General features: G+C 42.1%; 1 protein-coding gene across 21 annotated transcripts in view; it reads left to right on the top strand.

The window, feature by feature from the left end:
* LOC109729030 (COP9 signalosome complex subunit 5a-like) overlaps window positions 1–25,187 on the top strand; it is a 62,606-nt gene that overhangs the window by 24,028 nt on the left and 13,391 nt on the right. For 4 of the 21 annotated variants that reach the window (XR_002221195.1, XM_020259646.1, XM_020259711.1 and 1 more), the window contains exons 2-5: window positions 2,465–2,722; window positions 2,805–2,952; window positions 3,527–3,597; window positions 21,092–21,172. Coding sequence is in view for 12 of the 21 variants with exons in the window: in XM_020259646.1 (XP_020115235.1) it covers window positions 2,465–2,722; window positions 2,805–2,952; window positions 3,527–3,597; window positions 21,092–21,172 (558 nt within the window). In the remaining 9 variants the exon portion in view is untranslated. Of the gene's footprint in view, window positions 1–2,464; window positions 2,723–2,794; window positions 2,953–3,526; window positions 3,598–20,964; window positions 21,179–21,314; window positions 21,536–21,556; window positions 21,963–22,414; window positions 22,514–25,187 lie in introns of those variants that run through there. The other 17 variants (XR_002213951.1, XR_002213949.1, XR_002213950.1 and 14 more) reach the window with 13 other exon arrangements.

Raw genomic sequence — 25,187 nt, 5'->3', positions numbered from 1 at the left:
AAAAATAATCAAAGAGTTAAATCTAACGGTGGAAAACTCGATAGCACCAAGCCCTTGGTGCTATCGATAGTATCCCAGCCGGTATATATATATATATATATATATATATATATATATATGTAAAAGAGGGAGAGAGAGGTCCTTCGTGGACCTCCCTTACGCAGTCCACGAGGTGGAGTGGACCTTGTGGACCATGGGCTTTTGCTCCCCAACGCGGTGTGCTTATGCCGCGTGTTTTCATTTTCCGCTCAAAGACAGCGGAAAACGAAAACCCCCCTTTTCCTTACAATCTGTAAAAAAAATTTTCCGAGAAAATTTTTTTACGAGAAAACAAACACTGTAATCTTACTTTGCAACTGAAAAAAAGTTTTTCAGGGTGATTTTACAAGGAACCAAATACACCCTAAGTTGGAAGAGAAAAACTTTAGAGAAAGAAATCAAGCGGAAAAGAGTTGTCTTATATACTGAGGCTTGTCATGGATCACTTATTTGTAGTTTAGAATGGCAAGAGTTATAATGGTCCTTTTACCTTAGCACATCTTTGTATATTATCTCATAACATACTGGGAAGTTATAGCATTAATGACTTTAATCTATCTTTGACAAAACTAGTTAGCTCATGTTTGATATGGGCCAAGCTACAACTGTTAGAGTGTGCTCATGCTCTTAGGCATGACATCTTCCTTAAAAGAAAAACAGCACTAACATTAACTGCTATACCTGGATTTTCAACCTTTCAACTACATGTAACAGATTTTTCTCCTGTAACACGCTATCAGAGCTTAGGAAGGTTGGATTTTCAGCCCTTCTCATCAGCTACATGTAGCAGGCCTGAGTCCTTAGCACAACATCAGAGCTTGGTGTGTGTCACCCTCGATTTCGACAAGCGGTTTCTTGCCACTTGCTAGTTGTGCCTATGAGGGTTAAGAATATAATTTCACATTAGATAGAAAACAAGAACAGTAGCTTGTATATAATATGTAAATGTTTCTTTACATACATTCTTAAACTTTTGTGTTAATCCAAGCTCCTTAAATGGTATTAGAGCTGGCTGCACACCTCCCTTAGTTCTATCCTAATGGTTTTGTGCCACATGATAGTAGTTAATAGCATGTAGGTTTCCATCTTGCTAGGGATGTAAAACGGGCCGGGCGGCCCGGCACGGGCTCGGGCCGGGGTGCAACCCGGCACTGGTACTGTAGCACCCGTGCCGGCCCGGCCTGTCCGAATGATTCGGGTCGTGCTGGGCTTGTTCTTTCTGGCCCCGACGGCCCGGCATGGCCTGGCCTGCTAATGGCCCGGCCGTGTCGGGTCGAGGACAGGCCGGTGGCTGGCACGGCACGGCAAACCCTTTCCCTAGGAGCTCTCCTCCCAAGGTCTGCAGTGCAGACCTTGGGAGGAGGTGTTTTGGTTCTTTGGACCAAACAAGTTGGTCCATGGACCAAAAGCCCCTTAATTCATCTTTAAAAAAAAAAAATTAGTAATTTTTTTAAATTTAAAAATATTTATAAATTTGAAAATTTTAATAAAAATATAGATTTAAATAGAAATACTTTATTGATCATAGTTTCAAATTTTATATATTTTTTTAAAAAACTAATAAAAATTTTAAAAGGCCGACCCGAAGCCCGACACGGCCCATGGGCCCTGCCCGGACCTGGGGCCGTGTTGGGCTGGAGGGTTGATAGCATCCGGCCCGGTACATCCGGGCCGGGCCGGGCCGGGCCAACGTCTGGCCCATTTCGGCCATGGTAATGTGGGCCGTGCCGGCCCGGCATGGCCCACATTACACCCCTACATCTGGCCCATGTCATGGGCTCATAGCGCTTAGCATGTTATTTCTAATCAGATTGGTTAGCAACAATAATTTTGGCTCTACATAATATGAAAGGATTTCTCCACCCCTTAGTTTAAGCTTTTTGGTTGGTTTGAAACCCCCCAAGTCTAGAGTAGTTCTTATCGCATTATTCATTGCTTTGTTTTTTTGGCCTGAAACCTGTAAAAGAAAATATTTTTTGATGTGTACTTTATCTCTTTTAGACAATCGTTAGGTTAAGTTTTTGAGTAGTAAGTTCCATGAACCCTTGTCGTTGCTTGCTTCCAATATTATGCTGTGATGGTTTTGTTTGGACAGATTGTTTTGTACATGCATGCGTTGGTGCTTAAAGAATATTTCATTCAGCTTAATCACTATTCTAATGAACAAAAAGCTGAAATCACTATGAGCTGGTAATTGGAGATAATTAATCATGTTCTCCAAGGGTTTGAATTCATACAGTTAATTAAGATCTTATTGAAGAATGAAGGTAAATAGGTGAGGATGTAATGAAAAACATTTTTTCCCGTCAATAAACTGCTTTTTATTTTATTTTGCTTATTGGCCTGAAAAGATAGCAATCTTACTAGTCAGTAGTCACAACAAAGCATTGTAGTATTGATCTTATTTAAATTTTATTTTGAATAGGGTGGGAGGTCCGATGTTGTGGTTGGCTGGTACCATTCCCATCCTGGTTATAGCTGCTGGCTGTCGACCTATGAGATTTTAACTCTGGACATCATTCTGGAAGATAAAGTGCGGTCCCTGGCCATCATGATCGATTCTATGAGGACAGTTTCTACTGGAAAGGTGGAGATTGGAGCATTTAAGATATTTGGGCCTGTCTTCAACAACAAGATATCTCCGCTCGACAGGTTTGAAGAATGTAGCATTTTTCGTAAACATGTAGGTCAAAAGCAATCTCTTTCTTTCTTTTCCTCTTTGGTCCATAGTTGGTTATTAATTTCTGCCTCTTAGCTTTTCACAGGACTATGCTCTTGATATAACATATTTCATGTCCTCCTTGGACTCCCATCTATTGAACCTACTTCGGAACAAGTACTGGGTGAACTCATTTTCTTCGTCTTCGCTTTTGGCTAACTGGGACTATGCTGCTGAACTAGTTTTTGACTTGGGTAAGCTGTTCTTCTTCTCTTTTTTTTTTATATATTTTTTATTTTATTTTTTTATCTCTTTCGGTTTTTCTTTGGTAAAATGTGTTGACAGTCCTGGTCCTTTACTTCTCACTTAAACACTTTGGTCCCTAAACTTCCACATATATTGCAGTTTCTGTCCCTGAATATTTAAAAAGTCAGACTTTTATTCTAAAATGAGTAAATGACCTCTTAAGTATGTTTGACGTTATCTGAATTAAGTGAATTATTTCAGTTCGAAGAATAAAATGGTCATTTTGTAAAGAAAATATTTCTTTTTTCACATTCAGGGAAAGAAGTGGTCACGTGAAAAGTACGAGGACCTAGTTTCTATGCCAGGACAATGCAGGACTATCCATACATTTTACCTTCCTTCTTGGTTTTCATTGCTAGGAAGTTCTAACTTGAACACAGAAAATAATTGATATGCAAATTGCATGCACAAAGTTGTGGCGTCTGTGCAGATTTTTGTGTGCGTTGCTCATGCTTGTGACTTCTGATGCTTCAATATTCAAGTCATTGATGTATGTACACACAAATTTTTTTTACACTGTAGCTGAGAAACTGGAGGAGGCAGAAGATCAAATGGATCACACATTTCTCGAGTCATCCCACCTGGAAAAAGAGGTTAGTAACTTTATTGAGAGCTTAGAAACCATTTTATGTTTCCTGATTATAATTGGTTTGAGGTAGAATTTAGCTAGATGAGTTGGTTCGCACTTAGTTTAAGGGAAATTGTATATGCATTTGGGGAAGACGGCCATTGACAAATCGGGGCTCATGATTTGAGAAAAATATTTATCTTTATGGAATTTCGTGATTGCTGTTAGTAATATAGACTGTGAAGTGCATAGCTTTAGATTAGTGCGAGAACTTGCCTATAGTGCGAGAACTTGCCTATATAATCCTTAAAGCAATTGCGATATTTTAGACATTCTTGTTGGTACTCCATCGTTGTTGCTCCATCCATGACCTGTAAGGTCTTTGTGTTTTGTTGTCTTGTTTAGCTATTTGTACTACTTTACCATGTGCACCTTGGAGCAAGGAGGTTACTTTTAGGTGTTTTTGATACCTTTTGCTAGGACTGTTAGAGGAGGGTCTTTTTGTTTTTGCATATTTATATGTGGAATATTTATATTCTGGAAAAAAGGAAAATGACAGTTGGAACTTACAATTCCCTTTAGAATTTTCAAAGAAACACGGAGAAAGAACTTCTAGGAATCTTTAATTGAAGAGGTGTTAACTTTATTATTCTTGTGTATTGACCATAAACATTCAGTTGCACACTGTTCTTTGTGGACGTTAACATTGATAAAACTTCTAGAAGGAAATAGAGAACATGATATTTGTAAATATTTTTTTTTGTTTTTTGTTTTTCTTGTTTTCAAAGCTCAGTTGGAAATGCTCAAAATTGGCTAAAAGTAGGGGTGTCAAACGGTCCGGGTGGCCCGCGGCCCGCCTGGCCCGGCACGAGAGTGGGCTGGGCCCGGCACGGCACGATCACTGCAGCACTCGTGCCGGGTCGGCCTGGCCAGTTCAACCGGGTCGTGCTGGGCCTTACTACCGCGGCCCGGTGGCCCGGCACGACACGGTCTTGGGCCGTGCCGGGCTGAGGGATGCCCAGACCCGGCACGGCACAGCCCGGCCCGGCCCGGCCCGTGTGGCCCGTGCCTCCTGAGCCGGGCCCGGGCAGGGGGTTGGGTTGCACCCAACCCAACTCCCAAGTCCCAATGCACATTGGGAGTTGGGTTTGGATTTTGGGGCTCTCTCAAGGGTAGATAGGCCGATTGGACCTAAATGTCCTTCCCAACAGTCAAAAAAAATTTGACTGTTGGGAAGGCATTTTGGTCCAAAAAATTTAAAATTTTAAAATAATTTAAAATTTTAATATTTTTATAAATGTAGTTTAAAATTTTAAATTTTTTACTTATATATTAATTTTTTTTAAAAAATAATATCTTATTTTTATTTTTAAATTTTTTAAATATTTTAAATAAAATTAATAAAATAAAAAACGGCTGGCCCGAAGCTCGGCTCGGCCCGGGCTGCACAGTCCGGGCCGGGGGGTGCTGGGCCAGGGTCCAAAATTTTAGCCCGGCACGGCACGGCACGGCCCGACTTTGGGGCCGGGCCGTGCCGGGCTGGCCTCCGGCCCGTTTCGGCACGGACGGCACGCATTACACCCCTAGCTAAAAGTGATAGAAATGTTTCACTATTGACCATTTTGGCTGAATGTCGAAACATTTATAATTCGTAATATGACTACAAAGCTATTGTTTACCATAGTGAGGTGGGCCTGTTTTCATTGTAATCTTCCAATTGCAACAACTGAATTCAGAGTGGTCAAAGCGATTCACAACTAACTTTTGTTTATGGATGCCTACTGTTGAATAGAAGATTGAAGCTCCAAGAGCTGCCCAGATTGATCCGTAGATGAAATGAAATAAATATGTTGGTTGCATAATTTACAGCTTATTTACATAGGCCTATGATGTTCCTGTAAAATGGAGGATTTCTACGAATAAATTTGAACCATTCAATTCTAATTCTAGCAGTAGCTATCAGCTTTCTTATAGTTAATGTACTACATTGTGAAAATCAATGACTAAATTTATTAAGGTCGCTTTCTTCAAAATTTTCAATGCTTCTGCCAATATTAGTGTGACAAATGCTTCTTCTCCTTTCTTCACCCCTCCCTCCCTCTTTTCTTAATCTTATTTTCTATGCTTAGAATAGAGCTATCGCCCTTTCTGCTAACAGATTTTAAACTTTACTAGTCTTTGAAAATGGCCATATCTTCTCCTACTTAATGCTATTTAGTAGTGTTACTGTTACAAAGATCAAATCAATCTTTACCAACCAAAATTCTAGGGAAGGAAGTCCACTTGGTGACGGGGGCATGGTATAGGGGGTCTCGCAGGACCCCCCCTCCTGATGCCACAATACCTAGCCGGTATCGCGCGAGTCTGCCCAATACCCGCTAGGATATTACGGCACATATCTTGCCAAGTTGTTTTTTTTGTTTTTTTGTTGTGGTTTGTTATTTAGGATTTCAGAGTTGTTGATAACTAATCACACTATTCTATCGCTAATTTGTTTTTTCTTTTTGATTTTATAATTTCCTTCTCTCCCTTTTCTTTAATTTAGTAATCTAATGATTCTAATCTTCTCTATTATGAAATCTAAGCTTATGCAATCTAGAATTACGTAATCTAATCTATGAAATCTAATCAAATCTAATCTAATCTAGAATCTGATATAACATATATTTAAATTTATCTATGTCACGCCCCGGGTCCCTTTTTAAGTTTAAAATCGATGCGGAAGTGCCCAAATTTTTTTTTTTTTTTAAAACCTTGACCCCAGAGGACGTCTGATCCGTCACAAATATAGGGAGTCTACTGTTCACACGGACAGAGTCTCCCCTGTATTTGCATGGCGTCGCACAAGTACAAGATATAACCACACTGTACATTCACATTCACATTCGCATTCATTCCATCACAGATAATCATAATTCTACATCTATCAGTTTAAAACGTTTCCCACTTGGAAACGTATTTTGAAATACTAGGAATCATGAAAACCAGAAAACTCTTTTCAAAACCGTTTTCCACACGAAAACATTTTTCTTTAGAAATACGCTACCACAAGGGATAGAAAACTATTTTCATTTCATAACGAAACCATAACTATTTTATTCATTTCATAAACCACATGTAGTTAAATAAAGTAAACCAATTGAACCATAATATCTAAGTCATTTATTTTGAGAATATAAAGTTAGGAATTTAAACCACATCCATCGGTTCGGAAGCTCTAATCGATCGCTAAATACGCGCCTCACGCACCGTCCCGACTCGGACCAGCAATGTCATCTGAAAGGGGGTGGGGGGTGAGAACATGTACACATGTCTCCCCTCCCAGTGGGTACCGCAAGCCGACGAAGGCGAGGAGTACTCACCGGCAGAAAGAGATCATCAAAGTCATAAGCAGATATCATAAATACAGTAGGTATAATATCGAAAGGAAAGGAAACAGTAATAGAACACGTAACTACCGCTACTGTAAAATAAAACAGAATGCATATATGGATATCATAACTATAGTAGCAATGATGCAGGGGTAAACAACAGTATAGAGAAATATAACTAGCCGTTACTGTAATACAGAACAAAGTGCAAGTATGCATCAACCGGACGATCAGTCCCAAAAATACCCAATCAGAAATTTGGCATGACGGTCCGCAGACCTCAAGCCTGTACCACTGCCACTCTACCTGTATATAGTCCAGACTAGGCCTCTGGACTGACATGCGCATATAACCCAGACTAGGCCTTTGGGCTCACGGGTCGGATGTACGACCACTTTTCTGGAAAAGAACAACTCCCTTGCGGTGGCCAAACCGCTGGCGCACGTGAAATGCATACAAGTAGTGGTGATCGATGCTGATATGCTTAATAGCCAACCTTCGACAACTAGCCAATAATCCTACCCCTCAGGGTATGCCAACCATATAGGCCATCAAGTAATCGAACAGACCGAATAGGTCACAATACCAGAATCACTGAACTGACTGATAGGTCACAATACCAGAATCACTGAACCGACTGAATAGGTCACAATACCAGAATCACTGAACCGACCGAATAGGTCTCATATCTCAAGTACAACCGAAAACCTGCTCTATCTCTAAATCATGGTACTAGATATGCAAACTAACCAAGTAGAGCAATAACGAGAGATAGTAAGGTGCTAGGCTCAACACATAAGATGCAAGGTAATAGTAAAGAAAGAGTGAAGAGAATGTCACCGAGCGTGCACCACTGTACCGACTTTGGGTCGAAGTACCCTCCTGTACGTGTGTAGCGTAGGTCTCCCGACTGTGGAAGAACGTCAAACGGATCTACGGAGGGTCCACCGGGTTAGTATCTAACAAACGACAAGGAACACTAAACTCACAATCCCACCTTTAAATCCACGGGAATCGGTTTCCCAAAACCGATTACCGTAACTCGCTGGAAGTCCCGAAAATCACACCGGGACTCTGCTGGGATCCACAAAGTGTCCTGGGACTCACCGATTCGCCCACGAGCCACCTGCTGCCATAAAACACATCGTTTTGGATGTCTTCGCAGCAAATACGAGATCACACATCCAAACAATTATCGTCGGATAATCGTTTGGATCCGGGTTCCCGGAAGTGTCAATTTCGACATCGGAACCCACCGTCGCTCACCCGTCATCTCCGAACTCTCGAGATGACTATTGTGACCAGCCAATAAGGCTCAGCGACAAAACTCAGGGCATTCCAACACCGTCGGATGAAATTCGAACCAAAATCGCGTTCCGTCGGCGGATTTCGCTGAAAAACGCACCGGAAATAGACATTCGATTTTCGAAAAGGCTTGGGACCTTGGACAACCAGTCCAGAGGTCACTCGTAGTTCACACATGCTGCCCACAGCACCCACGTTATGTAAAATTGCATAAAAGTCCCTAATGTTCCATAAAATCGCATTATTTCATGTGATTTTTCGGGTTTTACGGCCCGACAGCGCAAACCGAGAATTTTCGAAGCTGGTCGAGACACAGGCAAATAGATCTTGACGTGCCGAAGGCCCTGCTCACGATCCGGAGTACAACGGCTCACTGTGGGAGGCACGGGAGCGACCCGAACATTCAGCGAACAGCGCGCACTCAGGGAAAACCGCACCGCAAAAGCCGATTCGGAATTTGTTTATCCAAAGTGAGGTGAGCACAGTGATCAGCATTGACCAGCGATCACCGTGCTCACTTCCGGAGGCATCAGAACAACCTCGGATCGCCGAAAAAGCAAGCACAAGGCAGAACACCAACCAAAAACAGCACTGTGAAGACTTACCGGGCAGTGGGAGCTAGGGCATGGCAGACGACGCCTCGGCGGTGGGTGCGCCGGCGGCAGGCGGGTGCGGTCAACGTGGGGAGGCTGGGGCTCGCGCCGGCCGGCGGCGGGAGGCGGCGATGGCGGCGGAGCAACTCGAGCCCGCACAAGCCCAGATCCTTTGTACGCTTTCTATCGGATGCCCAAAGATTGAGCAGCGTTCGAAAGATTGAGTGGGTCCTGAAACACGCCGCACAAGCCGGGTTTTGTATGATGCAAATAGAAATTGTTGAGGGGTTAAGTTGCTATGGTAGCGACCCTTTAAATAGGGTTTTCTCAGAATAAACTCTAATATAGAGCCACTCTCTTTTTCACACTTTCTCCTTCACTCTCTTCTTTCTCTCTCTAGAAGAAAAAGAATACCGATCCGCCATTAATATTAGAGCTTAGAGCTCGGAGCTCGGAGTCTTTCTTCTCCAAAGCTTTGAAAAGATAGAGAGCTTTAAGAGAAAGCTCTGAGAAGAAGGAGAATGCTCTTCTCTTCGATGTTTTGGCTCACAAAAGAGAAGAGGTGAGTAGGTAATTAAATATTTGGATTGGCCACGGCGATGGTCGGACCTGTCATGCCCCACCCCGAATCCACTACCAATTTGTCACGGTTCGGGCGCGGCGGACGGACCGCCGAACGGACACCTCTCCTGCCCGCCCAAGGCTAAGCAACCAGATCATGTACAGTTAAGCGCCCAGGGAATGCTTAAATATCATATATGATCAATACGATGCACACAAGTGCACAATAACTAAGAGCAAAAACCACGAGTGAATGTACAAGTGTATAAAGAGAGATAGTCTAACTATTACAACCATTCAGCATTTACATAAGTTAATTACATTTTCATTTTCATCTTCCAAAATATAAATACATGTTTTTCTCCAATACACCATAGCTCTCCAATGTCTATCCAAAATATACATGGTATCTAGTACACGAGGGTACTCTAATACATAATGGAAAGCTACTAACTAACTCACTTAGGGCGCTATGCCCTTGCTGCGATCCTCGCTCGGCTCGCCCCTGTGTGTACCTGTACCCCAAAACCACATGGGGTGAGAACTATATAAATATAGTTCCCNCAACGTCAAGTAAGATGTATAGATAGAGAGATAGACACGGTCGAATCTGGATCACCCTTTTGGCCGCCGCAGCCGCCGGCTTGGGTGACCCTTGATATAAATATATCAAGAGTTACTCTATCATGCCATCAATGATAATAATGCATGCAACAACTACTATCATGGTAGAATCATGTCATGAGTATATAAAAGTATATAGCAATGCAAACTACAACATATACTATGTCTACTCAAGGTAATAATGCAAGTCTGCTATGCATCTCATGTTTATTACCCAATCTACTTGGTTGACCCGTAGGTTAAACTCTCGACTCACTCTCAATCTCATTGGTGAGGAGAAACTGCACTCGCACACCGAGACCGTCTGCGGGACAACTACGTCTGCCCCTAGTGAAGTACTCCGGAGACTCGTGCCATGGTGGAGCGACCACCGACAGCGAAAACAGACTAGTGAGTATCATCCAATCCTCTTAAGAGGATACCGTCTACTAGGGTCAATGTGCCTCTGCAGCACAATATACAATGCATCCTAGATGCCGGGACCTCTACTATCCCAAGAACCATGTCATGTTTACTACACTAGACTCGATGCAACTGGTTCAGTCATTGTAGTAAATGTCTCAATTATTCTACTTGCCACTCGTTCATGTTTAGTGTTTCTACTACACTAGTTCAATGCCACTCTACTAGGCTATGTCCAAGTTCGGCTCTTTATGCCATTATAGGATTCTCATGTCACAAGACCCAATCCTCATGCTACCCCAGTCCATGTGTTCGACTCGTAAGTTACACTACTAAGAAGCATGCAAGGAAAAGAAAATATACATCTATTAATCCTATAATGCAATATGATCAACATGTATATAACTTAGACATAAAAAGAAACCCGGATGCTTCGGGATGACACCTCCCACCTCTTGAGGGTATGGAGGCTCTAGAAATGCCCTCCAACGGACGTTACTACGAAGTCTCGGTCTTCTTGGTCCAAAATGATGCTCAATCGGCCTTATTTTGCCGATAGCTCTGGACCCACTTGACGAATGCTAAATCCGACTTTGCCCCCGCGTTTAGGCACCTACCAATTAGATTTACAAGGCTTCAAATGAGATCAATCTCATACTTTACCAAAAATCCTATTTTGGTGCCCTAGGGTTAGCATCAAGCTAAACCCAACTCAAAACCCTAGATTCTAGCTTCAATCCCACCATTCATGGTACTAGGGGTCCATTTGTCCCCATTTCCAATGCTAAAACCCAAAAACCCTAAATTTCACAACTAGGGTTAGAAGCTTACCTCTATGTTAGCTTCAAAGAGAGAAGAGAGGAAGAGGGAGAGGTCCAAAAGCCTTCCTAGCTTGATCTCCTTCTTCTTCTCCTTCCTTCTTTTCCTTCTCTTTTCTTCTTCTTCTTCTTCTCCTTCCTTTTCTTTTCTAGAGAGAGAGAGAGAGCAAGAGAGTATGAGAGAGGGAGAGGGGGAAATGAGGGTTGGAGAGAGAGAGGGGGTCCCCTATACTCTCTAATGTAACAAAATCCCAGCAGCCCCCTCTACTTTTCATCCCCTGCACAGCCCTCACTAGGCATTCTGCGCGCGGAGGGAACGGTCTCCCCGACTTGGGACCAGTCCCCGAGAGCTTCAGCTCGAGTCGCGTTCGGGTACCGGTCTCTCCCAGGGAGACCGGTTCCTTCCTGAGAGACCGGTTCCCGAGAGCAGGATTTTCGGGTCTTAGCCAAATTTTGGTTTTTCTCGCTAGAGTCACGTTCGGGGACCGATCCCTCCCTGCCGGGGACCAGTTGCATCAAGCAACCCCGCAACACTAGCCGATGGGACCGGTCCCTCCCTGTCAGGGACCGGTCCCCGAGAGCAGTTTTGCTCCAGTGCAGGTTTTGCACCATTTGCTCTCGTGGACTCATTTCCAAAGCACATTTGGTGATTTTAATATCTTTGGCTTTTCCAAAGCTTACCAATATGACCCTTGGTCGATTTTGCATGAAGTCTAACTCTCGTATTTTGAGAATTCACTTCCTCACAGGACCGGCCAGGGGAGAGGTGCGGGACTTCTCTGGAACCGAGGGGAAGGGATGGGGCCGGCGGCTGGGTGCGTGGCGCTGCAGAGCTCGGCCGCACCAGCCTGGGCTGGCCACGTGTTGGTAGCAACGGTGCGGCGGCGCTCAGGGAGGCTGCGGCCAGCGGCGGAGGTCACCTGGGGCTCCGGGTAGGGATGTCAATGGGTATGAATACCCGAAATTTTATCCGAACCCGAACTCGAATGAAATGGATATATCTGATGGATATGGATATGAATTCGGATATGGATATCAAAAATAGAAACCCGACGGATATGGATTCGGATATGGATTTTGATTGTACCCGACCCGAACCCGAACCCGAACCCGACCAGAACCCGAATTTATTTTGTATTATATATAATATATATATAAAAATTTGATGTTATATTTGAATTTGTATTTTAAAAATTTAGATTTAATATATATATTTTGAAATATTGAAAAAAGAAATAATTGTTTCGGGTTCAAATTTTCGGGTTCGGGTTCGGGTTCGGGTTTCGGATTTTTGGTCGGGTTCGGGTTTGGATATGGATTTTTAAAATCCGTCGGGTTCGGGTTCGGGTTCGGGTTCGGGTCTCGGGTTTGAAGTCGGGTTCGGGTTTTTAAAAATCCGCCCCAAATCCGACCCGCTGACATTTCTAGCTCCGGGGGAGGTGGCAGGGCGGCCTCAGGCGGCGGCGGTGCGGGGACGAAACCGCAAGTAGACCTTGGCCCGAGCTCACCCTAGGTGGCCACAGGGCGGTTGCAGCGCGGCGGCGGCGTTTGGGGGCGGTGGCTGTCGACGAGGAGGGTCGCTGGGGCTCCGGGGGAGGTGCCGGAGCGGCAGGTTGCACCCCGCACCGACCTCGGCCAATAGGATAGGGAAGGAGGTGGTGGAGGAGAAGAAGAAGGAAAAGGTAGTTGCGGCTGCGGCTGGCCGGCCGGGGCTTGGTTTGCGGCGACCGGGAGGCGCGCGGCGCACGAGGTGAGGGGAGGAAAGGAGGCGGCAAGGTCAGCTGAGCTGAAGTTAGGGTTTGCATGGTGCAAACCCTAAAAAGCTATATATACAAGAAGCTCATTTTGCGCTAAAGTCCACCAAAACCCCATATTTTAAACTGAGTCCCTCACAGCGCGAGTAAAACGCGCGAACACACCCCCACATTCGATTTCACGCAAAACGGGTCATAAAATGTATGGTTTATCGCAAAATTGCCGTTTTGCCATTAATGACCCCTCGATCAACGCGCGATATCAGAAGATCCGTCTGTCAGATTTGCAAACGGATCGCACCAGTGCGATAAGAACGATAGAGACATCAAATCCACGATTTTGTTTTGCTTGTTTTGATCACATATTCGTGACGAAACCCATCCTCTCTCTAATAGGCAAAGCCACACACAAATATATAGAATATATGCGTATACAGTTTTCTCGAAATCCGTACGTCAAACCTGAAATCCGTCAGCGCCATTGGATCCAGGACAGTTGAACCGTTGAAAACGAGCTATTGGATCACTATGAACGGAGTCTGATGCACGCCCGAAGCCATCTCTACTCATTGGCCTCTCCGAAAATCCGGGTTACTATTCGCTTTTAAGTAAAAAGTAAAAATCGCGTAAAATCTCCATTCTCACTCGTTTTCTCTCAAAACTTGACGGGTGCTTTTGTAATTAAAATACACACAGAAACATTGTCAACAAAGAGTTTAGCTACACAGCCAAAATCTCAGTCCTCACAATCTATTCTATTTTATAATTATGAAACCTGATCAAATCTAATCTAGAATTATCTATTGGAGTATTACATAATATAACTAATTGAATTCGATTTACGTAATTCCAAATTACCTAGATTAATCTAATCTAGTTTAAAAATTCTAACCTAAAATTATCTTATTTAATCTAATATCGAATCTAATATAATCTATTTTATATTTAAGTTTCCTAATCTGATTTAGTCTAATCTAATCTTATGAACAAACTAATGTAATGTAGAATTAGTTAAGCTGTTCTATTCCAATCTAGAATTTGTAAATTATCGTAAATATAAAATAATTTTGATTTAGTATTATAATATGTATTAGAATATATAGTTGATTATAGTAGATTATATAGCCAGTTTAATTTGACAATACGAGTAATATTTGTACCAAAATTGTCAAATAGATCTTGTATCTGCATATCACAATATGCTATGTAATCTACCGCGATGTAAAGATGTAAATTTAAATAATTATTATACTTGTAGATTTATTATTGTATTTTAATTTTTATTCTCTATGAGGTATAGTTGTACTTTATATATAAAAAATGTTTATCATTATATTAATTAATGTATAGTAAACTATGCATAGTCAATATTCATAATTATTTTACTAAATCTTTCAAAACAATGATAAAAAAAATAAAATAAGCCTATGCCAAAGCCCGCCACTAGGAAGTCATGCTTATCCATCGTGTACGCAAGTGTGCCACGTGTTGGCACGGAGGCGTGCCGGTGCCGTATCGTGCCAGGCAATAATCGGCACGCCCCCGTGTCATGGTGCTTTGATCCTTGCAAAATACAATGGACTCTTCTGGTCTACAAAAGAATGAAATTGCTCTATATGTTCAGAACATCCCGTAGTTACTAATGTACAACATCAACTTTTGTTTGGAGTTTGGGCCTTAACTTAAAACCCTTTACTATGCTAGAACTTGTCTTCATATCTTTGGGAAATTTTGAGATCTTGTGTAAGCCTATTTTCGGCACTAGTTCTAGAGGTTTTGCAAGTTCGTATGTTATTGATTGAGAGGTACTGTTGCTACCCTCATGTTGAATAAATATTTTGGTTAAATCAGACTTGATATCCTTAAAATTTTATATGGGTTTTTTTTTGCATCTAGCCCCCTAGAAAAAATTTATTTTAAAAATAGCGACAGCAAATTTATATTTGCACTTTTGGCCCTGATCCTGCCACGCAGACGCCACGTCAGCGCCACGCAAGCGGGGCTGGGCCAGGGTGTTAAGTTGAACATTCACCGTGTCCAAACACGGTGAACCATTCACCGTGTCCAAACACGGTAAATGATTTATCGTGTCTAGAGAAAATACAAATATATGTATTTTTCGTAATATAAATATTGAAAAGAGGAATAGGGAGGAGGGATGTCAATGGGTATGGATACCCGAAATATTATCCGAACCCAAACCCGGATAAATTATTTATAATATTATATACATAATTTATTTTTATTTATTTATACAATATATAAAATATTTAATAATTTTTATCCCTTAGATCTTCATCCAACAGTATGGATTTTTAAAACCCGCCGGGTTCGGGTCTGGGTTCGGATTGTCGGTTTTTGGTTGGGTATGGATATGGGTATGGATTTTTAAAACCCACCGGGTTCGAATCCGGGTTCGGGTTTTAATTTGATTTTCGGGTTCGGGTTCGGGTTCGGGTTCGGGTTTTTGAAAACCCGATCCAAACCCGACCCGTTGACATCCCTAATAGGGAGAATATAAGTACGAAATACGGTGAATCATTCACCGTGTTTGAATATGGTGAATGGTTCACCGTGTCTAGGAAAAATATATATATTGCGAAAAATATAAATATTGAAAAGGAGAAGAAGAGGAATATAAATATGAAACACGGTGAACTATTCACCGTGTTTGAACACGGTGAACCATTCATCGTGTTCAACTTGCCAAGCAGGCTCCTAGCCTGCCCACGTGGCGTTTGTGTGGCGCTTGTGTGGCAGGGATAGGGCCATTTTTGCATTTATAAATTTGTTGGGGCTAGTTTTAAAATAAAATTTTTCCAAGGGGCCATTTGCAAAAAAAGCCCTTTTATGTGTTATTGAATATTTTTATGGTTAAAGTGCTGCTTTATTCCTAACACTGCTTTTTGTGTATCGTTGAAGGCTCTTATTAGTTTATCATGTTAAATTGTTGTTAGTATTTCTGTCTCCCAATGAATGCGCTCGATTTTGTTGATTTCATCTGCCACATTTCTTTGTGTTGCATGTGGAATTTGCCTAGAGGTTTCTCACTTGTCCTACATCAAGAATTTTGGTTTCTGTATTAGTTTTATTGACTTTCGTCATGCAATGTAGGAAATTAAAGAGGATAGACTACAAAATCTCTTTGTTGTATAATATAAAAAATACCGCAACAGAAAGGGAGTTTTTGCTGAGATTCTGTCAACAATGTGAAAATTCTGTTGCAGATGAAATTCCGGTATTTTGAAGGATAAACTCTTAAAGGCAAGAATATCCATTAAATTTAAGAGAGTTGAGGATGAAGGAGAGATTCCCACATCCTAACAGCTTTTGTAAACCATAAATAAAGTTGCCACCTGTAAGATCACTTTTCTTCTTTGATGATTGTCATACTAGGAGGTTTCTTCCCTAATGCTCTATTCAGCACAGAAATCATCATTTGTACTTTTCTCATGATATCTCAACTTCAAAATTTTTAAAGCAGCTAGGACACAATGAAGTCGAAAATGATATCCAAATTCAGCGATTATGGTAACATATTTCCAAAGAAAGAAAGAAATCTTTGTGAAGCCACCTGATCATTATTGGGATGTGCACGACACTCAATACCAACTGAAACATACTACTAAGAATCAAAATAACAATGATAATAAATCAAACATCCAACAGAACATAAAATCAAACTGTAAACTATGAAATTTGGACTACGCAATTGCCTTTTAATCCTTCTTGCATGTAGTATTGGAGAAGGCTCACTATTCCTTAATTTCATGCCTTCACTAACTTGGACCACCTTCCTATTTATCTGTATTTTTGGTATTTATAGGGTTGCTTTTCAGTTTTCACATTGATAATTTTTCTTAATGAGGAGTTTGACAATCAACTCTAATTTGTATGCCTGTTTGTATATTATGCAAAAATGAGACATTATTAAGGGTGAAAGCTTTCTCTATGCTAGTTTGTTATATTCATGTAATCCATCTTTGGTTGCTTCTTTTGAAAAAGAGTTGTAAGATACCTGCATTGCACCTGTTAGCTAAAAATATTTATTGCTCACCCTTTTAGCAACTTGCTTTTGAACTTAACAGATTTTGCCCCATAGATCTGTTCTCTTGTGATCATTGCTTAGCATTTCTAGGGGCTGAATCATTATATGTTTGGTAAATTCCAATATGACTACATTGCCTTACTAGTCCCTCAACCTTCAGTCTTGTTACATTTTGGTCCATAAAGTTTTGAGTTTGACTTCCAAGAATCCAAACTTTTAGAATTGCTTGGTTGTAGTCCTCATTTTAAGAGAAAAATAATTGCCTGCTCTAGGTTCATCTCTGCATCTCTCATCTCATAATTTCAGATCAATAGTCAAATTCTCGAACATAGAAGAGACGACAATTCAATGGATGGTAGGATTGAAATATTGAACAAAAGAGCAATGCTTGGTTGATGCATGGTGCATGAAGGTAGATATGAACCTGGTGGACAATAATTTTTCTTTAATGGTAAATTTAGGTAAGGACTTAAGTGAAACATTTTCAAGAGTTTAAGGTCTCAAATGAGGTCCAAGTGAAATTTAACCACAATTTTAGGGACTAGCCGTGCAATTTACTCGTTCTGACTTTTCACTCTTTTAGATCTCCATCTCATCTAGCTGGTCACTTCTCTTTTCGGCCACTTCAATTAATATATCTGATTTGTTGAAGCAAAATTCATAATGCTAGTATCCCAAGAAGAATTAAAATTTTCTATGGATGAGGGTGTAACGCCCCAATAGTCCCACATAGGATGGAAAAATGATTTTGATTGGAATATATGAGGCCTACACGTTAGTAATAGTAATCGGGCTTAAGCATTTTGGACCAATGGTTTGGGCCCAACGAGTTATTATTGCTAGCGGGTCCGGTCGTTACAATTGGTATCAGAGCCGAATACCAGCCGGTAGTGTGAGAGCTAAGTGCTATGCGGGGCAAAGTGCTACACCAACGGATTTGGTGAGAGCCGCCTCTTGTGTGAGACCCCAGGTAGTCCTATATATAAGATATAATAGGGCTAAAACTCTTAACCCGGCTTAAGCATTTTAGGCGGTGGCTAGGCCCAAGAGGTTAAGAGAGTTAAGCGTGTTAGGATGGGAGTAGTCCTAGGATGGATGACCTCCTGGGAAGTTGGGGCGTCACAGTTGGTATTAGAGCCAATTACCAGCCAGAAATGTGAGATGAGTCTTGGCTGAGCCAGGATTATACAGCGGGGAGAACGAGGATCTCATGCTGTTGACTGTTGTGAGTGGAGCGCAGCTCACCACAAGGTCGGTTCAGGCTAGCGAGACAAGTCTCACATCGTCTAGTACTTGCGTGTCTAAGCCTGACGAGGATGTCAGGGCTTAAGGGTGGGAGAATGTGAGACTCCAGGTAGTCCTATATATCTAAAATTCTTAACCCGGCTTAAGCATTTTGAGCGGTGGCTAGGTCTAAGAGGTTAAGAGAGTTAAGCGTGCTAGGACGGGAGTAGTCCTAGGATTGGTGACCCCCTAGGAAGCTGGGGCGTGACATCTTGAACCCATAGGAGGCACCTCTAGAATCTCACATCGCCTAGTAATTCTATTCTGCATCTGTGATCTGGTTTGGACCTGACGAGGAGGTCAGGGTCTAAAAAGGGAGAGTTTGTAACGCCCCAATAGTCCTACATCTGATGGAAAAATGATTCTGATCGAATTATAAGAGGCCTCCACCCTAGTAATAATAACTGGGTTCAAGCATTTTGAGTCGGTGGTTTCGAGCCCAACGAGTTCTTATTGCTGGCGGGTCGGATTGCTACAATTGGTATCAGAGCCGAATACCAGCCGGAAGTGTTAGAGCTAAGTGCTATGCGGGATAAAGTGCTACACTAACGGATTTGGTGGGAGCCATCTCTTGAATGTAATTCTGGTCTGCATCTGTGATCTGGTTTGGACTCGACGAGGACGTCGGCGTCTAAACAGGGGGAGTTTGTAACGCCCAAATAGTCCCACACCGGATGGAAAAATAATTCTGATTAGAATATATGAGGCCTACACTCTACTAATAATAACTGGACTTAAGTATTTTGGGCCGTTGGTTTGGGCCCAACGAGTTATTATCGCCAGCGGGTTGGATCGTTACAGAGGGAGAATGCCTTGATAAAATTTAGTTCTACCGGCCAATTTGCTGATGATATTTATGTAGATGTATGGACTATGGAGACCCTCAATTGAAGGCATTTCTGAAACAGATCTCTCAACATTTTATTGATTGAAACTCCTCAATTTTCAATTGTTTACATTTCATTTATTTTTGTAAATTAAATTGGTGAAATTCTCTTAAATATTTCAGCAATTCCTTTAAATTTAACACCTTGTAGTTGACGGAATCATTAGCATTTCCTAGCTGAAAGGGTGTCAGTTACAAGAAGTTGAGCGGTCCTTTTCAAGCTGCCTTTAGTTGAGGGGGTCTTTATGCATTACAACTCGAATTTTCGTCGCACTCTTCTTACTTCATTGTACTATCTCTTTTCAACTAACTGTTTTTTAACCTAAGGCCAGTATTTCAACTAGAAAATCTGAATTCAAATCCAGTTCAAACTTGAGTGCCATCCGGATCCTATCATCTCTGTGTTAATTAGTTACTTGGATGAAGTGAAACCTCTAGTAAAAATCTGGCTTGATAGAACACTATAAAACTTTCTTCAATAGCACTTAATTGCTAACATATTGCCTATATGACTAAATTCTTATCAGCTGGACCCTAACTGGACCTGGTCTGATACTGAACTGCTCTACATGTATGCTTTGTAAGTGAAGTCTTGTGAAAAATAAAAAAAGGATAGCTATAGTTCAGAAACATTCAGGCAGACCTTTTTTTTTTTCATTATAATTAGTATTATCATAATCAGGAGCTTGGTCTCCTTCTCCCACATTACAAAGATATTTAAGGAAACTATATTCACATCTTTTTTTTTTGGACGTGAATTCGAATGTGGATGTGTCGGATTACCATAGCTGCTAAAAACATATTCGAATAAGATCGGATATTTCTTCGAATTCAAGTGTTATTCGGATAGTAATATATACTAATATGCACATATGGATACGAACTAGAATTAGCAACAATATAACTAAACTTTCACATTTGTGTTCAAGTTTTTATATACCTATATTTTAATAAATAACATCTAAAATTTAACAAACATTTATGCAATTTTGATATGAAACTCATAAAAAAAAATAAAATAAAGGAAAGCACAATGAACCACCTTATTCCCCACAACATATATTAACATCCCTTTTATCTCCCCCTAAAAAGCAATCAAACTCCAATCAATATTTTCAAATCTAAATTTATAATTATAATTTAATCTTAAATTTGAATTTAAATATATACTTTAATTTAAATAATTGTTGTTAAATTTAGAAAATGATTTGAGGTGTGGGGAATCAAATCCCACACCTCTCACATATGAGAAAGCTATCTGCCATCTAAGCTACACCATCCGCTTTTTATTTTTCCACAATAAGTGAATTTATAACATATATTAATTTTTGGATATTCAAACCCGAATTCGAAATATTCTAATATATCCGTATTTGAATCCGAAGTTGAATATATTGTAAATATAACATCCGAATCCGAATTTGACTGGATGCATAATTTTGACATCCATGTTTGCATACGATCGAGTTTATCCTAACCACTTTTGCCTCTAAAATAGTCTCCCCAACTTGGACCCCATTTAAGACCCTTCCAATCTCTATTTGTTTGACTTACCACAGGGATGCCAACGGTTTGATGAGGTAGTCCCTATAATGGATCTCTAGGAGGAAACATAGACTGAGTTTGATCTCTAGGAGGAACATAGACTGATTTTTTAGTTTCCATCTTTCTATGGTTGACATTTTTCTTCTCCTTGATTCAAAATTCAATTGAAATGTCTTTTGAACATTTGTTGCTCCTCGGTAGGTGAGGTGCGGTGAATTATGGTATCTACCTCTGTGATGCTTCTCCTTACACTACACAGGTAAAGTACAGTAGATATATAATCGTGCTTGAATGATCTTTTCTCTTCCTTTTTTTTTCTCTTTTCCAGCAAGAGGAATCTCAGCTTGCTAAGATAGCTCGAGATAGTGCGAAGATTGCTGAAGAACAGGTTCACAGACTCATATTACAGGTGGGTGAGAGACGACACGCATGTTATTCTGTGTGTGTGTGTGTGTGTGTGTGTGTGTGAGATAATTTCTTTTAACCTAATCTTGCCTTATTCTTTGTTTTATGCCGCCGCCTCATCCTTCTCCATATATTATTGGATATAGGCTAGAAAGAATGAGCTCTTTACCAGTTTTCGCCAGTTGAACGAGACAATGCTGAGCCTCGCTGATTAATCCTGACTTGAACATGAAGATTGAAGCTTAAAAACTGCAAATTGCAACTCAATAATATTCTTTTTTCTTTTCTTTTCCATTTTCTCCTGCAACCTTGTTAGGGTAATCATTTTAAGAGAAAAATAATTGCCTGCACTGTGTTCATCTCTACATATCTCATCTCATATTTTCAGATTGGTAGTCAAATTCTCGAACATAGAAGAGATGACAATTCAATGGATGGTTGGATTGAAATGTCGGATGGAAGATCAAAGCTTGATTGATGCATGGTGCATTAAGGTAGATATGCAATTGGTGGACAATAATTTTTCTTTAATGGTAAATTTAGGTAAGGACTCGAGTGAAACATTTTCAAGAGTTTAAGCCTTAAGGTCTCAAACGTCAAACTTCAAGTTTGAGGTCTAAGTGAAATTTAACCACAAGTTCAGGGACTAGTGGTGCAATTTACTCGTTCTGATTTTTTACTCTCTTAGATCTCCATGTCATCGAACTGGTCACCTCTCTTTTCAGTCACTTCAATCAGTATATCTGATTTGTTGAAGCAAAATTCATAATGCTTGTATTCCGAGAAGAATTAAATTTTCTGCACCAGGGAGGATGCCTTGATAAAATTTAGTTCTACAGGCCAATATGCTGATGATTTTACGTAGATTTATGGACCATAGAGACCCTCAACTGAGGCATTTCTGAAATAGATCTCTCAAGTTTTTATTGACTGAAACTCCTCAATTTTCAATTATTTCCATTTCAGTTATTTCTGTAAGTTAAATTGGTGAAATTCTCTTAAATATTTCAGCAATTCCTTTAAATTAAAAGCTTTAGCAGCTTTGGAGTTGACAAAATCATTGACGTTTCCTAGCTGGGAGGGTTGTCAATTACAAAAAGAAGTAGAGCGGTCCGTTTCAAACTGCTTATAGTTGAGGGGGTCTCCATGCATTATAAGTTATAACCCGAATTTTCATCGCGCTCTTCTTACATGATTGTACTATCTCTTTTCAACTAAATGTTTTTTTTTTTTTACCTGAGGCCAGTATTTCAACCAGAAAACCGGAATTCAGATCCAGTTCTAACATGAGTGCCGTTCGGATCCTACTATCTCTGTGTTAATTATTTACTTGGATGAAGTGAAAACTGTGGTCAAATTCTGGCTTGATAGAACACTATAAAACTTTCTTCAATGTCGCTTAGTTGCTATCATATTGCCTATATGACTAAATTCTTATCAGCTGGATCCTAATTGGGCCCCGTCTGATACTGAAATGTTCCACATGTATGCTTTGTATGTCAAGCCTTGTGAAAAATAAAAAAGGGATACCTATAGTTCAGAAAAATTGAGGCAAACCTTTTTTTTCATTATTATTAGTATTATCATAATCAGGAACTTGGTCTTCTTCACCCTCATTATAAATTCTAGCGGTGAAAACGGTCGAATACAGTCGGATATTTGATGAAACTATATTCATTTCTTTTTTTTTTTGGATGCAAATTCGAATGCATATGTGTTGGGTGCTAAATTTTCATTTCTGTATTTGCTAAAAACGGATTCGAATAAGATCGGATATTTCTTCGAATTCAAATATTATTTGGATAGTAATATATACTAATATGCACATTCGGATATGAACTAGAATTAGCAACAATATATAAGAAAAAAAGGAAAAATGGTTAGAGAGAAAGAGAGAGAAAGAAAGAGAGAGGGAGAGATAGAGCGGGCGGCTTTAGCGAAGGGCAAGGATAAGGTGTCTGGACTCCATGTTGGCCGAGGGAAAGGCAAGGAGAAGGCGCTCGGACATCTTGACGATCAACTTTCCGAACAGAAGCCGGAGGGGACTGGGTCGACGCACAAGCGGTGGACAGGCCCCCATGACCGACCGCCTTCCAAGAAAGTTACCTGGGCAGACGAAGCTGGCGTGGCATTAACTCACACCACCTACCTCAATTCGGAAGCCGTCCAATCCGCCGCTGGGTCTTCATTTCCCCCCATCTACCGCTTTGCTGACAAGCCTCATCCCACAAGCAAACCTACGGCTGAAGCCTTCTCTTAGCCTGTCAAGCTAGCCTGGAGACCTATCAAGAAGACTTTTAAAGAAGTCCTCCTCTCGCCTTTGCCCATTTCCCCTTCCCGACTCCGCACCCCCCCCAAGCGCCCCTTCCTCCTTGTCGCGACGTCTAACAGCTTCTCCTTCAAGGGAAAGTGCTTCAGGTGTCTGGGTCGGGACCACAGGGCCTCCCACTGTCGAGACCCGCTCCGGTGCGCCAGGTGCTTCAAGTCCGGCCACATCGCGCGAGCCTGCAACGCCATGAACCGCTTCCCGTTGGGCGTTTACCGGGCCATGCGCGCCCGCTCGTCATACCTTAGCGCTTTTGTGCCGCTCTCCAACGATTTCTTCGCCTGCCAAAACCGACGCCGCAATGCCATCCTAGTCGACGTCATCCCCCCGTCGAACTTGGGCCACTTTCCGCAGGACTCCATTGCCAATGGCCTTGTGAGTCGCTTTGGCGGGTATCCTTCCGACTTCCACGTTGCGCGGTATCGTGAAAGAGACTGTCGTCTTCCTCCCGGAATCGGTGCCGTGCGAACAGCTCCTCCGCAGGGAGACCCTCACTCGGGGAAATCCAGCTTCGCTGCTTTCCTTGGGACCCCTACCACGGTGCCCGTCATCCCCCTCTCACCTAGAGGGCGTGGATTAGACCGGTCAGTCTACTATATGAGTGTTGGTCCTCCCGCACATGCGCTTGTTGGTGGCTTTGCTCGGTTCATTAGAGCCGACGACTTCACCGTTCGCATGGTTGACCTGTCAGGGTACCGGTGCTTCGTGGACATCAACCATCTCTCTGACATCCCCGAAAACCTTGAAATCAGCTTTGGAGATGTGTCAATCTCCGTGCTCATTCAGCTGGAACGTTGGGCGCGCGCTGAAGATGCTGGCGGAGTCGTCCCACGCAACGAACGTACTGACCAGAATGATCCTCACCTGTCGGAGCCGCCCAGGAGGTCACCAAATCCCAACTACCGCAGTGAAGGGAGCTACAGAGGGAGGTTTTCCTCGACTGGCGGATCATCCAACTCCGACGCCTCTTGGAATTCGTCGGAAATCCGCGATAGAAGGCGACCCGTTCCCCCTGCATCAGCCGTTGCCGCCCCTGGTCGCGAAGGACGACGTCCTCCCCCCCAATATGTTTGTACGGGAGTTCACGACGACTCCACCAAAACACATCTCAAAGCCGCCGATCCTTCACCACCACCGCAGCGCCCGCCTTCCATTACGCGTTGCTTGCCTGCTGTTGACCCATCTCCGGCCTGAGGAGTCGGGTTTGACCTCCCCTGTTTTTTTTCAAATTCAAACCCTGTAGCTGAGTCACATTCCTTTTCCATGCAAACTCCCCCTCCCGTTGGACGTTGCATCAGCATGTCATTTGTCCCGCCCTTTTTTCTGTCTTCTCCATTTATTATCTGCCCCCCTCTCGCCATCAATGCCCCGCAGCCAGTTTTGGAAAGTCATCTTTCCAAGGGACAGGAGGTACTCCCTCTTCCTCCTGACTCGAGAGGATTCGATCGGATCTTCTATTCTCTGGACTCGCGCTGGTGCTTCTCTCTCAGATGTCACTTTACCTGCTCGAAGTCAGCGCCGCCCTCACCGCTGTGGACCCTCCACGCTTCTGTTCCCGAAGTTCATGGGCTAGGGTTTCCGCTCACCGCTGCTTCGCTGGGTGGCCCACTCCTATCGGGCCTCTCGCTAACCCAAGCCCTAGTCCGACTGGGGCCTCCGTCGCGCGGACAGCGGCCCACCTCTGTCCAGGTGG

Source organism: Ananas comosus, linkage group 2 (assembly GCF_001540865.1).
Source record: "Ananas comosus cultivar F153 linkage group 2, ASM154086v1, whole genome shotgun sequence".
Classification (NCBI taxonomy): domain Eukaryota; kingdom Viridiplantae; phylum Streptophyta; class Magnoliopsida; order Poales; family Bromeliaceae; genus Ananas; species Ananas comosus.
This window is presented reverse-complemented; position numbering and strand designations above follow the sequence as displayed.